This window comes from Lates calcarifer, linkage group LG13 (assembly GCF_001640805.2).
Source record: "Lates calcarifer isolate ASB-BC8 linkage group LG13, TLL_Latcal_v3, whole genome shotgun sequence".
Classification (NCBI taxonomy): domain Eukaryota; kingdom Metazoa; phylum Chordata; class Actinopteri; family Centropomidae; genus Lates; species Lates calcarifer.
The window spans coordinates 10,646,953-10,668,315 of record NC_066845.1 but is presented as its reverse complement, the minus strand read 5'-3'; the positions used below and the strand labels follow the sequence as shown (position 1 = coordinate 10,668,315).

General features: G+C 40.6%; 2 protein-coding genes across 9 annotated transcripts; one reads left to right on the top strand and one right to left on the bottom strand.

The window, feature by feature from the left end:
- Positions 1-287: 287 nt before the first annotated feature.
- Positions 288-5,584, top strand: tchp (trichoplein, keratin filament binding). Its single transcript, XM_018668925.2, has 13 exons — positions 288-458; positions 823-1,017; positions 2,134-2,344; positions 2,431-2,487; positions 2,835-2,903; positions 3,238-3,411; positions 3,497-3,609; positions 3,704-3,770; positions 3,868-4,040; positions 4,132-4,213; positions 4,305-4,490; positions 4,684-4,827; positions 4,942-5,584. The coding sequence occupies exons 2-13, from the start codon at positions 827-829 to the stop codon at positions 4,972-4,974; spliced, it is 1,500 nt and encodes a 499-aa protein (XP_018524441.1). The 5' UTR covers positions 288-458; positions 823-826; the 3' UTR covers positions 4,975-5,584.
- A 137-nt stretch (positions 5,585-5,721) lies between these two features.
- On the bottom strand, positions 5,722-20,550 carry git2a (G protein-coupled receptor kinase interacting ArfGAP 2a). Of its 8 annotated transcripts, none has more exons than XM_018668918.2 (20): positions 20,123-20,550; positions 17,054-17,187; positions 16,617-16,729; positions 16,363-16,468; positions 16,157-16,243; positions 15,934-16,064; positions 15,730-15,824; positions 15,398-15,443; positions 14,864-14,912; positions 14,695-14,767; positions 14,445-14,542; positions 14,235-14,346; positions 13,994-14,136; positions 13,750-13,899; positions 11,377-11,625; positions 10,405-10,494; positions 8,725-8,807; positions 8,334-8,525; positions 7,380-7,443; positions 5,722-7,124 (listed from the first exon to the last, which is right to left on the bottom strand). In XM_018668918.2, exons 1-20 carry the CDS (start codon positions 20,172-20,174, stop codon positions 6,912-6,914), a joined length of 2,280 nt encoding a protein of 759 aa, XP_018524434.1. In that variant the 5' UTR covers positions 20,175-20,550; the 3' UTR covers positions 5,722-6,911. The 8 variants fall into 8 exon arrangements, with proteins under 8 accessions (XP_018524434.1, XP_018524433.1, XP_018524431.1 ...); XM_018668917.2 differs by having other exon boundaries at positions 14,864-14,915; positions 20,123-20,542; XM_018668915.2 differs by lacking the exon at positions 20,123-20,550 and adding an exon at positions 19,182-20,069.
- Positions 20,551-21,363: the final 813 nt, after the last annotated feature.

Below are 21,363 nucleotides of genomic sequence, written 5' to 3'. Positions count from 1 at the left end.
TTTATATACATTTAACTATTGTTAAAGCCATTCGTTACGTCTTATAAACTCAAAAAGTCGCATCGAAAGTTAATAATGGTACATAGACATTCAATCAATAGTTATAGTATACTTATAACAGCTACACCTCTTTCGTGACGTTTATTGGAAATACAGGCTATATAAACTAACCAGCAATACATTTATACTAAAAGAATAACTTTGGACTTATGAAGCTCATAAAAACAAAGAAAACAGAGAGAATGAGAAATTCGTTTTCGCGTTTTCGTCTACGAGTATCTTTGACCTTTGCTTCGTTCCGTAGCGTCGGAGTAACCAGGAAGTGTATCTGTAACTAAGGGAAATTGGAGGGTTACATCTATGGGTTAAGTAAAGGCGAGTTTTCTCTGTGGAAATGCAAAACATCCACTGAATACCACAAATATCGAGAGAAGATAGCTTTCTTCACTATCGAAAGGGTGAGTACTTATTATTTATCGAGCTGTGGAGGTTTTTTAACTAAGTGAGTGTTGCTGGGTAATCAGAGGTATATCAACGCTTTGTTCATATGGTTTTGATTTGCTATCGAGTATAAAACGTTACATACACATCAACACATGTAACATTAGTAGCAGGGTATAGGCAGCTGCGTTCGTGTAAATGAACACAGAGTGTATCCAGAATGTGAATGGTCTTTAGCGTCGACTTAACACACAATTAGCTGGTGTTTGGCTAAGGCAGTGTTAAGTTGGCCAGGTAACTAATCAATTCTAAAACAAGCAACGTTAGTCAGGATTAGGTCCTAGTTATTTCTGCCGATGCTGTATGTTTTTTATGATCCAGGTTTATGGCTCTGCCGACCCTCTCGGCCCATGTACCCAGCCGGTCCCGGGTGCTGGCTGGACAGCTGGCCCGGCAGCGGGAACAGGAGGCCCGGTGGCGGCAGCAGTGGGAGCTGCATGCTCGGTACTTCAGAGAGCAAAACGTCTACAGCCAGAGACAGGCGGCGTGGAGCTCCCGTCACTCCTACCAGCAGAGGTAACTTGTCACATAATTTCTCAATTTGACAGCTGTTTTGATAATCATTTAACTAATATTTCATGCAAAAATACCAAACATTTCATGGTTCCTGCTCCTGAAATATGAGGATTTGCTGCTTCAATAAGTTTTGATTGATTTTAATAAGTTTGACTTTTGGTTTTACAAAACAAAACATTATGAAAGGTTACACTAAATTATTATTACTTTTACCTAAGTAAAGGTATCTGAATACTTCCTCCACCACTGATGCAATCGAATTTAAATAATTAAGTGACAGTTATTGCTTTATATTGTTTTTGGTGATGTTTTCTGTTGTCTTCAGTCTTCATGTTTGTAATTAATATAATTGGTAGGGGCCATCTACACTATTTTTACAGTTTCTCTTTCACTGCCCCTCCTTAGATGAATCTGTAAGTAATCATCCTATACATACACAAGGTCTTTGTATTATGAAGGTAACAAAGCAATTTTAAAAGAGGCAATGATTTTTTCAATTTAAGAGGAAAGAAATTAGTTAGAATTTTCCCTCATGTGAAACAAATCACCAGAAGAGTGATCTTCAGGTATTTACCATGAATAAATACTTACACCGTACATGTGGTGAGACACACTAAATACATGTAATCAACTAAAAGTAGTATAATTTTAGATGTACAGTTCATTTTGTTTAAGGTGTGGTTTCTCTGCCTATTATGTCTATAAATATTGCTGCCCAATATAGTCACTCTCTTCCTTACTCATGTGTGTAAACAAAATTTACTGTGCACTGACGAATACAAAAAATATCTTAAACACTAATTATATACTGAAAGTAATAATGCACAAGTCACTGCCTCTTTTAAAGCATGTAGTTGCTTGTTAATTACTCTGTAGCCATACAGAATATCAGTGTCTTCCCTTAAATCTATGCTCTATTAATGTGCAATGGTAAAATGTGTGTGTGTGTGTGAATAATATAAAGACACTGTGAAGGCATAGTCTTGTAGTACTTTGTCTCCAGTGTGTTCACAGCCTGTCAGTTTCATCAGTAGATGCAACTCAAAGACAAAGATAGCAGAAAAAGGCAGCCTAAGTATTTTGTTGTTGTTGTTGTTTTTTTCATTGTTTTGTCAGTATGTCAGCGTACCATAAACAGAGACTGAAGGAGGAAAAGAAGGCCAGCCTGGAGCAGCGCAGGAATCGGCTCCGAGCCATGCTTCAAGAGGAGCAAGACCGGCTGGAGGCGGAGCTCAGGGAAGTGGTCCCAGACAGGAGCACGCTGGCAAGTCAACTGGTACAAAAAACTGAAGAGCTTCGTACAGCAAGAGAGGAAAGAAGAAAAAAGGTAGTGGCATTGAATTAGTTGCATATTTCCTTTTCAGTACAGAGTGCAGTTTATAATCCCTGTTATTTCTGTTTTTTTATCCCTAGCTTGCACAAGAGCTGTTGAGAGAGCACTGGAAGAAAAACAACCCAGATTTGCGAGAGGTAGCCAAGTTTAAACTATTAATGCAAAAGTTAGACAAGTTGGCAAACCTCTTACTTCAAAGTCTGACTGTTGATGAAGCGATAAATGGCCTAAGGAATCTGGTGACCATCCCGTATGTCTGAAGAGCCCAGCAAGTAAAGAAAACAGAGTCTTTTTGTCAAGACGTCCATCTGATCTGGAAACAAATAGGGCTTGTGATGCAGATATTCCATGACTTTCTGTTAACCTGAGTCCAGTGTTGACATAAGAGAATAAAATGTTCTGGTATCCCTTCCGCTAGGGCTCAGTTCCATCGGTATCTCTGTCTCTGTCTGTGTCACAACTCACCCTTTTAATCTGTCTACAGGTCGAGTCGGCATTACATAAAGATCATGTTGTCAGCCAGTGGCAGGAGCAGATATCTGAGAAGAAACAGGTAGGAAATTCATCACGGCTATCACATTTTTTTTTTTTACCTGTAGGAGTTAGCGTATGATTCTCAAATTTAATCAAACCATACAGTGGAGAAGTTACTCCCCAGCACTGTGAAGTATTACCTCCTTCAAGCCTGTGAAGATACATAGATTATCAAAATTTTTGCCATTATCCTTTTATTTGACTTTTTTTTAAATGTAACAAATCCATTTTTTATTTAACAGTGCTCATGTCATCTGTGAGCACAGTATCAAGTCTGAAATCTACTCGACGTGGTACATTATTTAGAAAGTTTAGACACCTACTGTAAGTGACCCATCTCTTCAAACATGCAGCACGAAGTGGCAGAGCAGGAGGAGAAGAGGCGCTTCGAAAATGAGTATGAAAGAACTCGAAAAGAGGCTCTGGAGAGGATGAGGCAGGCGGAGGAGACGAGAAAAGCAGAGGAGCGCCAGAGGGCAGAAGAACTTCGCAAACAGATGGAAGAACTGAAGCTGAGGGAAGAAGAGGTACAAAGATCTTGGATAAAGTTTTTCTACTTTGAGGAATGATCTTGCAGATTTAAGCATTTCTCATCTCTTTTTATTCTCTCAGGCCACTCGTCTTAAGAAGGAGCAAGAGGCTCTGCTGGTCCAGCAGTGGGAGCTGGAGAAGATAGAAGGGGACAGGAGGAAGGTGGAGGAAAGGCGGAAGAAGTCTGAGATGGGGTAAGGGAAGCTGTCTCTGCAGATCAGTGATTACAAGTGAGATGATACTTGATGCTGGTGAGGTACTGGGCTAATCAGATTTGTGTTCAACCAGGCATTTCTTGATCCGTCAATATCGAGCTCAGCTGAAGAGGAGAGCCCAGCAAGTGCAGGAGGAACTGGTAAGTCTGCTTTTTCCATGCTGATACTAGAGTGTATTACTCCTGATGTAATCCATCTTTTTTGGTTTTGACGTTTGAATTCCTCTGTGCCCACCAGGAGGCCGACCATAAGATCCTGGCAGCCTTGCTGGAAGGAGAGCAGGAGGACAGAAGGTTGGAGACTGCACGAAGGGAAAGGGCCATCGCTGACGCTGCCTGGATGAAACGAGTGATTGAAGAGCAGCTGCAGTTGGAGCGGGAACGGGAGGCCGAGTTTGACATCCTACACAGGTGGGCACCAAGATTCATGTAAACTCTGACTCTGCAGGAGGGGGCTCCTGCTTCTCCTCAAACAAAAAACAACATATCTCTTCCATTCTAGAGAGGAAGCTCAGCAGGTGTGGGAGAAACGAGAAGCGCAGTGGGAGAAGGAGAGAAAAGCCAGAGAGCGGCTCATGCATGAGGTAAATTTGTTTCAAATGACTGACACTTTTGAGTGGAATTTAAACAATCTGATTGCAGAGTAACAGCTTTCCTGTTTTTTTTCTTTGAAAGGTGCTTGCAGGGAGACAGCAGCAGCTGGAGCTGAAGATGCAGAAAAACCGTGAGGCTCAGGAGGAGTCCCTGAAGAGACGAGAAGAGCTGATCCAGGAGCTGGAGCTGGAGAAAGAGATGAGACGGCGGGAGAAGGAGCAAGAGGAGGGCCGCAGGACAGCACGGATACAAGAGTTAAATGCTCAGGTTGGCACATGGCAGCAGTGTTTTATCTTTGAGATCTTAGAAAAACTTATTTTGAGCTGCCACAGTCGCAACTTACTTATGTACCATTTGAGTAAATTGTCAGACATTTAAATTCACAGCACAGCAGCAGACTATATGCTTTTTATAGTACAGTATAACAGGCCCTAAAGCTGTTTGCATGTATGCACTGTAGGTGGAGCAGCAGCACCAAGAGCACTGGGAGGAGCAACGCAGGATAGAGCAGGAGGAGGAGGAGGAGAGGGAGGCTCTTCAAATCCAGGAGGAGGATCTGAGGCTGGAGATGCAGAGGATGACCAAAAAAGGGTACCAGGAGAAGGTAAAGGATGAAAGTCAAGCTGCAGGAGACTGATAATCCTGAACGTTGATATTCCAAGTTCCCAAATGCTCAAATCCCAAAGTATTAAAACATGCTTGAAACCGTCCTTTACAGATTCACAGCAGACCTCGATCAGCCTGGACATGAGCAACCTGCAAGACTGAAGTCAAAACAGAATCGTGAGATGTATATTTTTCTAGATGTGATTAGCCTTGAAGGATAGGTTAACATTTTTTCAAATGTGTCTTAAAACAATACTCACACACCCATATGTTCCTCCTGTCCATACTGGTCCTGAAGAGATTCCTTCCTAACATGATTGCAGTGTAACATTCACGGGACAACATTCACAGTCTTGATTCAGTGTAAAAATAGAGAGAATTTCATATCAAAAAGCAATTAAATTCTGAAGCACGATATCATTGTTGGTTACACTTTAAAACTCATTTTTACACAGATTGAGGGCTGTAAATTTTGTCCCTGAACTCTTTTCATTAGAATCACATTGTTCAGGGATCTTTTCATTGCCAGTATGAAGAAGATGAGCAATTTCATCAACCTTTACCTCTTTCAATAACTATGTGGACGTCTGAGTATAAAAAAATGTATGAATCTATCCTTTAATGCCTTTTAAAGAAATGAAGCATTCATGTAGGTTATGAGGCCATACATTTTGCCATCTTGATATTTCAATGCTCGTTTGTGTAGAGAGGAACTGACAGATTTTTTTTTTTTTTTTTGCACTTTTAGAGGTGTTCAAGGAATCTATTTTATATCTTGAATTTTTTGGACTGTTTTCAATAAATTTGTTCCAATCAAATCAATTCAGTGTTTTGTATCCAGGCATCAAAAATTGAACATGATAAGTACAGAATCTGGTAAACCACAACAGGCTATAGTTATAAATTAAGTTTATTTAGAAAATAATTATTTTTCCAAAGTGCAGCTTAACAGCTGCATCACCTACATTACCTTGACCAGATTTCAAAATGACAGATGAACTCTGAAACACTTGGTGAAGATGAACATTGGGGTTGTACAATAATACAGGAGATGTCTACGGTTCTATCCCACATGTTGCACATTAAATACAAAACTAGCAGCAACGGAACAGGGCACGAAACACATGGACGTACGTACAGAATGGCTCTTAGCTCTAAATATCATGTAACATCACCAACACTGCAATGGCACACAAAACCACAGGATACAGTGCAGTGTGGAGCCTGTTTGAAAAAAACACACCAAATCATGACAACCTAATACAACAACACTTGGTGCTGGTGAAAAATATAACTTGCCCCCTGAACAAGTGTTATTTGTATTCACTGACTTGGCAAATGGACATATACAAATAGCTGCAATAGGTGTACTGCAGACTGGATTACACTGGGACAGGGGATAAACCATATAAATAGCTTTCTCGAACAAACATTAGCATTGCAGAGCTACAAAGAGTGCATAAATGACATTCCCAACATTTGATGAAGGTTAACTAAACCATTTGTTGTTGAGGATTAAACTTTACAGGATGATCATGCTTGCACAGTGCAATTAATGAGAGGAAGCTCCTTTAGCTACAAGAGTGTTTACAATAGCATTCAATGACAGTGGTCTCATGAATCATTTATGGCTTTTCAGCATCTGTGCCCAGCTTTGGCCTGATAACATTTACCTGTGTCACCATATAGGTTTACTGTACTGTGCTCAATTCCTTCTCTCAATGAAAGATATTTACATTGTGGACTGATTAAAGATTTACTGTAAGTAAGAGCGAGTTGTACTCTAATTCTTGAAGAGTAATCTAGAAACCATCATATTTCCCTGGCCTGCTAGCTGCTGCATGTTGTCTTTACATCAAGTGTAATTGTGCTATTACAACAGCTGAATATCCCTAAGTAAAGCTGCTGACTTTTTCCCTTGACATTGTCCAGAGTTGGCTTTAAATATTGTCGATACTTATTCATAAATTAAAAAAACAAATGCATGCATATACCACAAATACAAAAAAATGACAAAATGATTTTAAAAAAATATAAGAATAAAACTGAGATGCTAACGGCTCAGCAGCCTCGTAAGTGCTGTTAGTTGGTATTCTCCTTTGTGGTGATGGTGACAAGCTGCTTGGCGGCCTTGGCAATGTCATAAGCACATTGGATGACCTGCTGCGTGACCAGCTGCATGTCCGGTCCCGGGCAGCCCTCCGAAGGCACCGCCTTTCTGCACTCGCTCTGAAGCCGGTACGCGCTAGAGGTCAACAAGCGCAGAGAGCCTCTCACAGTCTCTGAGCGTGGCCTCTGCAGAGGAAGGTTAAAATATCTTGATACTCATAGTAAGTGAATGTTAAAAAGTCAGCAGATTTGTTTAATGCAGACCATTTAGAACCGCATTGACCTCTGCTGGCCAGGGGCTACTTTGACCCTGGTCACCAAACCCTTCTTTGAGTACACACCTAAGAATATGTATATTTAACCCAAAAGATCATATATATTTAGCAGCACCTCACCTTGAAGATTTCTGCAAGCAAAATGTATAGAAGGTTGTTTCCTCACCTTAGGGAAGAGGGCAGCCATTTCTGTTACAGCCACATGTATTCTTTCTGAGCAGGGTATGAAGCTGTGAGGAGAAGAGATTTGTCGATTAGTTCAACATACTGATGTTACAGTCACACAGTTGCAAAGTTATAGAACAAATATTGACCACATATCAATTACATGCAGGACAATTTACAGAGTAAGGCGCTATATTGTGTTCACAACACACCATGCGTCATCATCTTCAGCCTTAGGTTAACATCAACTAAAAACATGCTGTCAAACAGACATTTTCAGCACTGTAAGTACAATTTTGCATTTAAAAACTTTGGTTACATAGTAAAAACAACATCAACCTGAGAAACATGTTACATTTAATAAACTGTTGGCTATATCTATCAATGCTTAAAGAGGAACAATTAAATTAGGGTAAGTTTTAAACAGAGACAATTCAAGCATTTAGTAGCACGTCAAAGAAAAAGCTCATTAACAGGTGAGAGAGGAAAAAGGGTAGCAAGGTAGGGAAGCAGAAACTGTGAGGGAGAGGAAAATGAAACTGTGCCTGGGAGGCAGGGACAGAAGCCAGAGTACCAGGAGGTGGGGTCAGGGGACCGGAGGCTGAGCGGCTGAAGGGGAGGGGGGGCCTTCTCAGCCCAGGGTACCAGAGTGCTGAAACATCCCAGGCTGTGCCTGAGCCGACGCACACCTTCACGCTCACATGGTCTGCTCACAGGAGTGAGGATGGGGGGGGACACACACACCGTGACACCGAAACAACATGATAACAGCAGAGTGGAAGTAGAATGAGGGAAGAAGAGTGAAGATTACAGAAACAAAAAGGGAAATGATAGAAGGTAAACGCAACTAAGCATAACAGAATAATAATGAGGAAGAGGAACTTAGGGCTTAAAATGGCAGTAAGAAACTGAAAGCTAAAAACAAGATTTAAATAGATCTTTTTCAGACTCTGACCTCTCATGTTTGTTCTCCTGAGCAGCTCGCAGCAGCTCTTGGATATTCTTGGTGATCTGCTCGGTTTTGCGGATGACGTCCTCTGTGCTGGGAAGAGTGGGGTCTGACTCCATCTCCAGATCATCCAGCTCAGGGATGGAGCTGCCCTCCCCCAGCCAGCCACTGCTCCTCAGCCTCCCTCTCCTACACAAACTGCAGGGGTAAAAAAAAAAAAAAAAAAAAAAAAAGAAAATCAAGAAATTATGTCTACTGCCAAAACCCCTGTTTTTTGTTTTTAGCCTTAAGGGGAAAAAAAACTGCCCACAATTTTACTTAAAAACCCTTTTAAACAGTATTTAGGAGCCAGAAAACACAGTTATTATTTTTCACTCGTCAACTAGTATAAACGTACCCTGAATCATCCATCTCAGAGTCATAAAACGTGTTGTCATAGTCACTTTCTGGCATGCTGCTTTGCTTCTCTAACTTTGAGGCCTAGAGGGAAGAGAAAAGACAAAAAACTGATATTGTGTCTCATGCAAGACGTCCCACATCACTGATGATATACAAATCAGAGACAGCTGTGGCAAAATCACAGTTTCAATGCTACATGTCAAATTCACAGACAAAAAACAAAAACATGTTGTAAATGTAGACATTTCGGTTTGTTCATCAAACAGTGTGACAATGTCAAATTGGAAGATAAACATGTAAAAGTGACGCAGATGACGGAAACAAGCCGATAAAGCTGTGAAGCAAGAGCACATAATCAATTTACAGCATTCATTATAGGATTAGTAAAACAGATTATGTGGAGTTCAGACAGTTTATTTATGGCTTAATGCTGACTTGCTTGAAACTGACTTGATCTTCATCAAATGTGGCAATATCTTAATTCGTGTGTGAAAACTTTTGAACTTCTTAAGTAAGGGCGGATTCTTGGATGGTGATTATCAAAACAGTCAAACAATAATCAGCAACACAAGGCTAGAAACATTACATCAGAACCATGACACACCAGTTCTACTTAATCTACAGATTAAAGAGAACTAAACCCCCAGAGGGTCATTATTTGAAGATGGGACGTCAGGGTTCAGATGAGTTCATAAATAAAATGAAATCACACTCAGCACAACTATTAAGTGTATCACACAGAATAGGGATGTCTCATCTTCCCACAAGATAGGCTTCACTGTGTTCATTGTAACTTCATGCACATTCAGACCGAAAGTTACATTTCTAAACAGGAAGCAGAGACAAACAAGTACACTCATGCCGCTACATAGGCCCAGCGTACAACATGTTCAGATCCTTTCAATCCAATCACGTCCAAAGAATCTAAACAAAACCCTCCGCTTGTATGTAGTATGAAATGCAATGCAGCACGTGTAAGCTTGCCTCAGGGGGGAGAGCGATTTGTTCATACAAGTTTGGATAAGTCTTTGCTGTGCCTTAAGAGATGTTCAATCCTTTTAGACTGTAAACAACTTCTTACAGTGTTGAGAGCATGCTGTTGGAAGCTGATAGTGCAAAATGGCCAAGCATTTGTTAGAAACAGAGTGAAAAGGACTTCTCTTTATACTGAGAGCATGTGAAATGAAAAAACATGATGAGTTTAACAACTTAATATTTGTGAAATATACATTTAACAATTCACCAAATGCTCACTTAATTTCCCTAAATAAAAATGGAACAAGTGCTACTAACAAACTTGCACAATCAAACTTTTTCAGCATCATCTGCTATGCAGTTTTCTGGAGCAAAGAAAGGAAGCGTTAGATTTAGCAGATGCTGTATCAACAAGCGCAACTTTCTGCTCAACGTTCAGGCAGAGGTTTTGCCTCCACAAAACCACACAATCCTGCTTGTTCAGCCGCGCAGTGATGGTGCTGCTGACGAAAGGCAGGTGTCTGGTGGTGAGGGCAGCCGGTGGAGGGTTGGCTCATGCAGCAGGACAGATAAAAGGGGGGGGGCATATGGAGGACAGAAGGTGAGTGAGTGAGGAGGAAGAGGTAGAAATGGTAAAGGGGCTCCGAGTGGATTTGCCGTGTTTCCCCCCGCAAGGTGTGGACCGAGCAAGGATGTACTTAACCTTTTGGCCACTTTCGTCCTTCGACCAAGACAGGGTGGATGGAAATGAGGGGAGGGATGAAGAGGTGGTCACAAAAGCGCCCCTTTCCGTCTAAAGACAGGGTTCAAATCACATTTTAAGGACATTTCTTAAATTTAAAAAAGAAAACAAACGACAACGCGAGATTGATGAGATTAGATGTCCCACAAGCTTCTTCAAGCCAGCTGTGACTTAACCAGACACTGAATATTGAGAACAGAGCTAATGGAAAATTATATCATGACCATGAAGTTCAGGATTTAAAAATTTCAATTATTCTAGAAGAGTTAACCGTAAGATTAATCAATGTTAGGCAGACAATTTAAAAGAGTTTAGTTGTATTTACAGATCATCCTCCTGGAGAAAAACATGACTGGAAAGCCTGGAAGTTAATTCATCAAGAGAAAAATACCAGAAAACTATTATTCAGAGGCTCAAGTTTAACTGCGTAAACATATTATCTGAATCAAAGAGAATTAAAACAGATGAGAAGGTAGAGTGGAGTGAGTGTGTGAATTTATCATGCATTACAAAAACACAGAGTATTTGTATGGTAGTTTTAATGCTTCATCAACATAAAACACAGTACAAACCTTCAATGCTTATCATAATAACAGCATCTCCTTGCTTGTACAACTAAGTTTTGTCTAACAAACAAGCAGCACTCCAGTAAACAACAGATATATGCAGATAATGGTCTTGTGTATGTTTCAAAACTGGACAATGTAAGGATGTGGCTGGCTGTATCTAAATGCATGGTGTTGTGCTTTATGATGACTCAGTCTCTGGTGCAGCAGAAAACTACCTAGTGGCAAAAGAGTAAGGAAAAATGTGGGGGAAAAAAAGAAGAAACAGGTTTGCAGACATGGTGAAGACATGAGGGAAAGTCATGGAAACAGGGCAGTGGAGAGGAGAGGAAATGGCAAAGGAGAGCAGGGAACAGGTCTTACTTACATGAGGCGGGAAGGGTTGCAGGGTGGGGATACCCTCCTCTGGGTAGGGAGTTTCCCCTTTAGGGAGATAGGGCTTCAGGCCCGAGCCGGTCTCATACATAGACATGGGCCGACTGGCCCGCGCAGACTGCCGGCGTTTCAGGGCTGAGGGACTGGAGGGGTCAGGGTAGTCTGAACCGCTGGGGATCTGATAGATATTGGTTGTGACCTGCCGCCTGAGAGAGGTGTTCTCGCTTTGCAGAGATTGCAGCTGGAAGAGACGGTCAGCAATACACTAAGAGGTGCTCTCAGCAAAGCAAGCTTTGTTCCCTGTCCTGATCTATTCTGCCTTTACAGCATACCATTACCACCTCAGCTTTTCTCCTGTTGTTCCTCTAAAAGTTTATCATACTGTCTGCCACTGTCAGCATGTTAAAAGTCACTAAATTATGCCAAAGTCTGAATTCGGCAGGAATAAAACACGTCTTTGTGGATACTGTATTAAAGAATTTAAAAACCTATCCTTTGATATACACACACATATATACATTTGTTTTGTTATTCCCATGATATAGAAAGTAGTCAATATTTGGATACTGTGCTCACAAAGAAGCAGCCAAAGTTTCAAAACCTGAAGTTGCTTCAATCATAATATATTACAGCGAGACTTAGGTCTACTGGCTATGTATTTATAGCATGCTTGCTTAAGCTTCAGGGAAATATTTTATCAGGTATTAGCTGAGAATGCTCCTATAGGAAAATGTAACTGTGTACATTATCCTATAAGAAAGTTGTTCGCAAAGAAAAGCTTCCAGTTTTCCTGATGACACAGTCCTATAAACATGGTCTCATCTGAACCACCTAACATCACAGGAATAAAATTAATTTTGCTTTGAGAGAGGGAATTTTCCCTGAGTCTAAAAATGCAAAGCAAGTGATAAGCAAGCAAAAGATTGTTGCACAGGTAAGCAACACAGGTGCAGTTTAAGTCAAAGGTGTAGCTACAGTACAGACAGATTGAGAGGCATTAAAGAACGAACAAAATCAAGGAGATTTTGTCAAAGATAAACTGGCCTTAATTAATGCAACTACTTGCATTCAATGCAGAGAAAATGGGAGATCTTGTGTACGTGGTCTGTTAAAGTGGGGAAGTGAAACTATTAAGATGTAGAATGTCTAAGTTACTAACATCTGCTGGTTTGTTAAAGGTTTTGCTTCCCATTAAAGTGAAGACTGTGCTGATTTGTTCATGAAAGTGTGTTTAAATATGACAGAAAGCTGCATTTGAAATATGGTGTACATCTGTGCTGTGAAATGATTGGTAAGGACTTCCACAATATGTCACAACAAGCCGCAGGTCCTGCGTGTTATCTCCACCACACCTTTATCTGAATGTGGTCTTTGTTGAGAATCCATAAGTTAACACAATATAAGCTACAGTGCTGTGTCTCTCCTGCAGGGGGGTGAGAGAGTGACCTCAAGTGCAAACAAGAGAGTCACCCCCCCAAAAACATGAGGGGACAAATGATCTGCATCCTCCTTCCAAACAGCAAAATTAAAGCAATTTTAAACATAAGTAAACACAAATGTAACCTCACTGTAAGGGGTTCATTTTCAAAAAATACGTAGCTAAAACATGTTTAGAACCTCTATGGCCAAAAATATATAATATTTAAATATATCATATAAGTCAGCAGAGTAACACTATTCCAGGTTTGTATTGACTCAGGAGTACGCTTTCTATGAAATTTCTATGAAATGTGACCACTTAGAAAACATGTCAAATGATAAATCCACATGTACTAAAGGTTGTTACCAAAATCAACAGCTGGAAATTATCTAAAAACATTCTATGACGTAAACACAGTATATGTGATGAAGCAAGGCACACACATACAATTTAAGTTAGTTACTATGTTCTATGAAGGGATTAAAAGTCACTGTCAATTGTCATGCTTAAAAACATGCTTGTTAGTAACATTAGACAGCATAGCTTTAACTATAATTTATACATAACAAAAAAGGTGACTAAACTGTGTTTGTTACTAACTGGAGCAAGGGTGCATTTGTTCTTCTCAACTCTACAAAACAAACCAACACAAACAAAACAAAAAAAAAAAAAAAAAAAAAATCTCCAGTTTACATTCAAGCTTTGAAATTGAACATGCTGGCCAAAACAGAGGGTGGACCAGCAGGGTGTCACAGCAGCCTCGTCTTGCAACAGAGTATCCCTGTTCAGGTAGCTCGGCCCTCATTACAACCCACAGGCTGGGCCTCCACACCAGAGAGCGATCACACTAGGCAGGAGAAGAGCTCTGCTGACCGACCCGCTGTGGCCCCCCCTCAGTCTGGCCCCCCGGTGTTAGTGATCTTATTGATGGAGCTCGGTGGATACCTTTTTCTGCATCAGCCTCAGCTCATCGCTCAGGTTGTTGTTGGCTTTCATGAGCTGCTGGATCTTGGCTTCAGAGGCAGAGAGCGCATTTTTCACCTCCAAGTATTCTTGCATAGTAATAGGGCCATCTGAGAGGTCAGAGTCCAGACTCTGCGGGGTTAAAAACAAAACAGTAAAGGCACCTAGAGAGATGGGGGGTGGTGTTCGTCAGGGGTTTAATTTGTGGTCAGGGATGCTAGGATACCTTGGTCCTATCTCCTTTGCTTGAGGGCAGCTCTTGATCTGTATCCTCATCAGACGCCACACTGTCATAGTCAGGCTGATCATTGTCCTGGCTATCACTACAATGCCTGACAGCCACACTCTTCAAGATAAGTTCGACATTGTCTGGAATGAAGGAACACAGAGTGGAATACTTACATCTGTGCTCACAATCAACAAATGTCCACTAAGACCTTAGAATAAAGTAACAATTAGACACTGACCTTTGGGACTGGCTACTGAATTCCCTTGTTGTCTGCGCTTTGCATCACTTAGTATGTCGATCACAAGAGTTGCAAATTCATGTGCGTTAAATCTTGCAAGCTTCTGTCGTCCCTAATTTGAGAAAACCAAAAACAATCTAATGTCAAAATGAATATGTAAAAAGAGAAACAATAAAGCGTTAGCATGGGAGCTCTGTAAAGCTAACGTGCCTGGTTTCGTGTCGATGAATACTCTGGATTCACAGGGAGGAAAGGCACCACGGTTGTCTCCGTCACCAGTGTGCTGTGATTCTGCGTGGCCAACCACACTACGAGTAATACAATGAAATCAATATTGACCAGTGCAGATTTCTGAATTTAGCACAAGAACAACTGCAATCTTATTTTCAAAGCACCAGTGTAAGCTACCACCACCACCACAAATGTGCTCTCAGGATAAGACACAAAAAAAAACTTTTACCTGCATCCGTCTCTCGTCTGTCCACCTCATCATACACATCCATGGCCAGCTCCTCGAATAAATGATTACTGAGCTGCATTACAATCAGGAAATTAGTGAACATTAGTCAAGGGAGGGAAAAAGCTCAGTACAATGAAATTCTAACATTTAACACTACAACAATACTCACAGACTGTAGTTTCTTCTTTGCTGCTTTTGCCAGTTCTGATAAATCTAAACTGCTACAAACAGGAAAAAAGTCTCATAATTACATGCTGTTGAAATGTTAGGTCAACATGATGCATACTTCATTCTGATTAATACTTACATATTCCTTATTCATCACAAGAGAGCAATAAAAGAGACCAAACGTCAACATTTCAGTATAAGAGGAACACTGGTTGCTCTGCCACAATACACTTCTTTGGAGTTCAAGTTGAAAATTAAAAGTTGTATGATGAATTATTCACAGCAATTACAGAGCTTCTGGGTATATCAACTACCTCACTGGGTCTGTTCTCTCCAGCTCAGATAATAAATGCTGCACGGAGCTCAACAGCGTGTCAGAACAGGCCTCAGAGCAAAAAAATACAACCATAAACAACTGCCTGGCTGCACTTAACTCTGCTGGCTCTATTCAAGTTAAACCCAATCACTTAGGCGCACGTTACTACAAAGACATATCACTTACATCATGCTGACTTACAGCTTATGCCTTCCTTACCTGTCGGCCATTTGCGGAACGATGAAGTGCTGGCCGTTTTTATGATCTGAAAGGAACAATAAGAGAGTTCTGGATGACTGCCAAAATCACAGTCGATACTTATGGGAAGAGTAAACATTTTTTATTAAGCATAGTGCACGGTCAGTATTTACAAGGCAAATTAAATACTATCTGTGGTTGTTTATATTTGCTTTGAGCGCCACATGGATGAAGTTTTCCATCAGGTTTCAGGTGAATTTATAATCATGCTGAATTACAGGCATGTATTCTTTGTCCTATTTCCTTTTAAATACATATTCATTTCAATTGCAGATCTTTCTCTCACTGCATACCTGGTTTCCTCCCGCACAGGTAGAACGCCAGTCGATCGGTTAGTTCATACTGAATCTCCACCAGTCTATCTGCCAGGTCATGGTGGCCAGCTTCCCTACAAAGGCACAAAAAAAAAAAAAACACTTCAAAAAGAACAGAATTACTCAAATTGGGCCCATAGTATTTTGTGTTTGAATTTTAAAATATTACTGAAAATAGCGCACCTTGCATAGTCAATGGGAGTTTTGCCATTGCTGTCAGGGGCTCCAGGATCGGCCCCGTAAACAGTTAATAGTTCAGCCTGAGATACTTGCCCTGCCTTTGCAGCTACATGCAAGGGAGTGTTTCCTTTTTCCTGGAGGAGAAGCAGATTGAAGAGCTCAAATCAACAGAAAGGCCAAAGCACAGATTAAAATGAAGGTTTTATTTAAAGCAGGTGAATCTTACAGGGTGAAAAAAATTAGCTTGTGCTCCAAGGGATAGCAACCTCAAACAAGTCTCGAGATTCCCGGTGCGTACACTAGAGTGAAGTTGCTGAAAAAAAAAAAAAAAAAACACTATTAATATAAACTGATCAAATTCAACAATGAAGCTTTGTAAACAATCATGTTTCAGTTTTCTCCTAATCATGGAGAGCAGCTATTTTTCTTCACCTTGCTTAAATCCTTGGCTGTCGAGCTGTCATCCTCCCGGCAAGGCATGCGGTGGACAAATGCCAGCATTTGATATTTGGCTCTTATAAACTCTGATTTGTTTGGGCTTTTGGGGCAAAATGAAACATTGAGGTTCAAAAAGGAAAAAAGAGAGAGCAGCACATATTAACACTGGAAGATCAACAATCAATTTTGTGTTTATTAAATGAACACACACAAAAAGTATTCTGTAATTATTTTCAATCATGACTCACTGCAGTTTGTCCTGAGGGTTGGCCTTGCGTTTTCCACTCATCACAGATGCAGGGTCCAGAAGGGAGTGCTCCCATATTGAATTAGCACCATTGCTGTATAACGTCTGGACCATCTAGATGAAATCGAAAAGAACCCCATAAAATGTGTCTCATTGATTTAGACTGTACAATGCTGACTGGTTGTTAACAGCTCCCTTCCTGTACAAACGCTTTCTATATTTGGACAAAATCAATACACCTCAGTGGGATCTGATGCACAGCTGCTGTCAACAGATTTATCTTGAGCAAGGAGACAGGGCTGCTGGATTTAAAACTGCAGCAGTACAGATTGTGTGCAAGGATAACGTGACCTTAAGGCACTTCAGGCGACAACCGGTGACAAGAAGTAAAGGTTGATATTAATCTAAATCAAAATTTTTCCTGGGTGGGGTTATTACCTGTAGCTGTGTGGGGGGCCATGGTGTGTGCGTCAGGTGACGGACCTGGGAGCTATGTCTTCCCAGACTTCGATGAACACTGCAGCACTCATCGCAAATCAACACACCTCTGTTCACAGAGGCCCAGCGAGGTTCTGAGAGGGAAGAGAAAGAGAAATGTGTCACAAGACATCTCCTCTCTTCACATTCAGTACCATTATTCAAATCTCTTACATGCTGAACTTAACATCTCACTTCTCCATTTTTTTCAGCAATACATTGGACCCCTATAATCTACTATTAATCATGCTCTAAACTGACTATTACAGATGGACGCTTAAAGGATAACCAACAATTAACAGGTCCTATAAACAAGTATTGTCTGTGTAGCCAAATCATGATACCACATATTGTTCTGTACCATACGTACATTGTCCAAAATGATCATTGTCATTGTCCAAAAGTAATTAAAAAGACATTAGTGAGCTACATTGTTGCTCTATATTCCTTCATTATGACGTAGTTCATTTTTAGTCAATCCCACGTACACCACTCTGCTGCCACAAATACTCACTAGAGCACCAAATGTGTATTAATCCACAGCTGAAAATAGTCCCTAACAAATGCACTATTTATACCTGCTTGAGTAACATTTGCTGAAAACTACATTGTCCAGCTGTTCTAGGAAATAACTGAGCCTTAAATGAAATTTCATATTTTGACCCATTAGGATTTTTAAGATTACCTCCCCATTCAAATCAAATGGGCTTGGAGTTGAGTGCCATAGACAGGGAAGGAAAACAGAAAGTCTTCAAGGATGGACTGACAAATTGTTGGTTTTGGTCTTTTGATGAGATTTGTTGACAGTAAGAATAACACAGAATGATGCTGGTCTTATTCTTTAAAGCCTGTTAAGTGCCAAGCTCACATCAATGGAAGCATAATTGAAGCTAATTTGACATGAACAGTTAACACAAAGTAGAGTGCAAATAGTGCAGACTGTGAAATTCAGGTTAGACTGACACAGAAGCAAAAGGCCAAATCCCCAACAGGCAGTAATACAAGGGGACATAATAGGCATAGAAGGTGTTTTTTTGACCCTAGGTTTAGGTGAGGCCTTGCATTGTGAAAAAAGGAAGTGAAGACTAGCAGTTGTAGGCTGAAGCACCTCAACTTTATTGTTGAGTAACAGCGCAGCTTCCTCTTTCAAAACACTGTAAGAGAGACAGACATATGTTATCAAGAATTTTAGTGCTGCATATTCAGGTACTGCGTGGTGTTATAAATTGAGACCGAGTGCACTTACAAGATAGAATATACCAAAATAAACATATGTACTTAACCTTGACCTATTTAGCACACTTCTTCTAACACATATGTCACAGAGTTATGTTGTCTTCCGCCTGTACCGAGACTCATCTGGCAGCAAGCATCTCATGACCAAAAATACTGTAAATTCATATGCCGCTCCGATAGCCAATAAACTGTTGAGCAGACCGAGTGGCTGGCACTGTGACAGGACAGACAGTGAAGACAGTTAAGTGTCTTAGCAGCAGCTGAGGTGTAGGAGGAACAGCTGCAGGAGCTGCTGATCAGATTCTGGCACCTGGTCCTCGTTTTCAGTCTTCTCCTAACACACTCTCCAGCAAGACCTGAATATTAGTGCTGACATGCCTCTTTTACCCTTTCTTCAACAAGTGCTGCTAAATTTAATCCCACATCTTTGTAACTCTAAATATATTCACACCCAACAACTGGTGTCAGTCGTGTGGAAGGGCAATCCAGGCCAGCTGCTGCAGAGACCTGGGGGGGGGGGGGTAACTAGTTCAAATGACGTGATGAGAAACAAGGTACTAAAATGGTACATTGGTTAACAATACACCTCTAAGAACAATGTATGATCTGTTCTCATAGTATGTCACTTTTACAATACATTGTGGTGCCACTGTAGAAAAAAATTCTTCTGCATCGAAAGCATGCGGTCAATTCACTCAGCATCCTGTTTTGCTTCCTGTGCCTGCTGAAAAACATCACGTCACTTCTATATAAATGGGACTTCTGAAAGTACCTCAGACACAATGCAGCTTTTAGTTGTTCAGCTTTCACAGAAACATTTTACTGTAAAGGCTCAATTCCATTTTTCACTCACCCCTGATACTGTTTAGATCTGTTAGACGATGCCAGTGTTGTTCTGGTGGAATATAATGGACACAGTGTTGCCAATCACTACAGATAGTACGTAGATACCATAGATACCAGTTCAATCTGATAAACATTTTTAGATTTGGATTCAGGATGTAAAAATGTAATTCTTTGTTATATCTTTTCACCAAGCAATGTTTTAAAAAGCAGACTCTAATTCAAGTAGTGGAGTGGAGGAAGAAGCCATTCCTTTACGAGTCCTTTCACACAGGCAATCCTCATCAACACAATTAGTTTAGTCCAGTTACACATTTTTTCACCATGGGACACGCCTTTCTTTTACTACCAATATGACTGTGTGGTGTACAGAAAGCACCATGGCAGCAGACCACAGCACCCACTGCCTTTTTTATGAACGATGCAGTCATCCTAGATATACTTCAAACATGACAGAGAGCTTACAAAGCAGTTTCCTGCTGATCTAGAATGAGATTTCATAAAGGAAAGATTCAATTTCAGATTTGTTAGAAACCTCTGAATGTCGCATACGCAACACACATATACACCTGTCACAAACCTTCGTAAAACAACTGTGCGAGTACGTTGGTACACATCAACGTAGAATGATTTTTAAATTCAAGCTAGCAACACCGGATGGAAACAGTTAAAAAGACAGCTGCTACAGGTCTAATTGCATCCTCAACCCGGGGAGCTGTAACGTTAGTGACCTGTCAACAACACTGACAACTTGCCCTGTCAAAATAACAGTAAACTGCATGCCTACATTACTGCAAATAAGAAAGCAGCGTGAGCCACTACCGATAATCTGCTTTAAGTCAGAAGAGTGAAGTGCAAGGCTTTGGCTTTACTGAGCTTGGAGGACCAAACGTCAGTAGATAGATAGTGGCTAACAGCTAAACCCTGCAGGAATGGTCTAAATTTGCTTACCTGGAACATTGCAATCGGCGCAGACCTCAGTGTTTCGCAGGCGTTTAGACATCCTTAACTCAGGAGGAAATGCCTTTTAAAATGAGCCGAGGGTTGAGTCCGTTAAGCTAATCATTGATTACTATGTGCGGACACCTTCCGCGTTAGCTACACCTAAGTTAGCTGATTTTAAAAAAACAATCCAAACAACGACCGGCTACTTCATTTAACTTTGGGCTAGCGTTTGCGTTACGACCATTATAACGTTACCCTACGGGAGTAAGGTACAACACTGCCGCCTGCAACTTAGCTGACTTAGCACCTGACTAGCTAACTAGCCTATGGCCGTTTGGTAGTTTACTCTTATCTGTGGTAGACGGCAGGGCAACATAGAGCTACAGCAAACCCAGTGGCAGCTGCTGCCACTGTGACCTATTGTGGTTGTAGTATAATTGTGCCCTCAGTTTAGCCTCTCAGGAAACATACGTCAAGAAATAGTTACATACTAGAAATAACCATGGATGTGTTAAACCCTCCTTGACTCTGATTTTTACAGCTACAGTTAAGAATAAAATCTATACATATCAATATATTTGGTTAAGTTTACTGTGGGTTTGGAAGATGTACACCCTGACAGACCTAACTGAGGGTGATTAAATACAAAGATTAAAAAAGGCGCTGGAGGTGAGTTCGATCTATGCACCATTTGACACGGTAGTTTATTTAAAAAGTACAATTTACAGTTAATAATGACGACGACACTCGCTGGATTCCGATCCACCGGCGATCACCTTTTAAAACACACCTTCCATATCAATATCATTCTTACACTTTAAATAAAATTAGTACAAATCAATAAGTCCATTGTATTACACAACTGAGATAAGCCTTAAAACAGAATGGGAGAATAATAGACCCGTGACAAAAGCAACTCGCACCAAAAATACGGTGATAAAATAGACCACCACGGGTTATTCAATATAACCTGTGACTATATGGTTAAAAAATATAGTTTTAAACTACCGTGCGTCGTTATGTACATCCAGTCCACGTTAGTACGCTGGCGGTAAAGTTTTAGATTTTTAACCAACCTCTCCGTAAAAGAGTCGAACTCATTTAGATGTTTTAGATATCATTTAATGTCAACATGCAGTATTTACAGCGTTTGTTCTGTTAATGTTTGCAGGATAAAGTTGCGTTAAAAATCCTTTATTTAACATATCGAAGTGTGACCCGGAGTCAAGTTTAAACAGGCACCACAC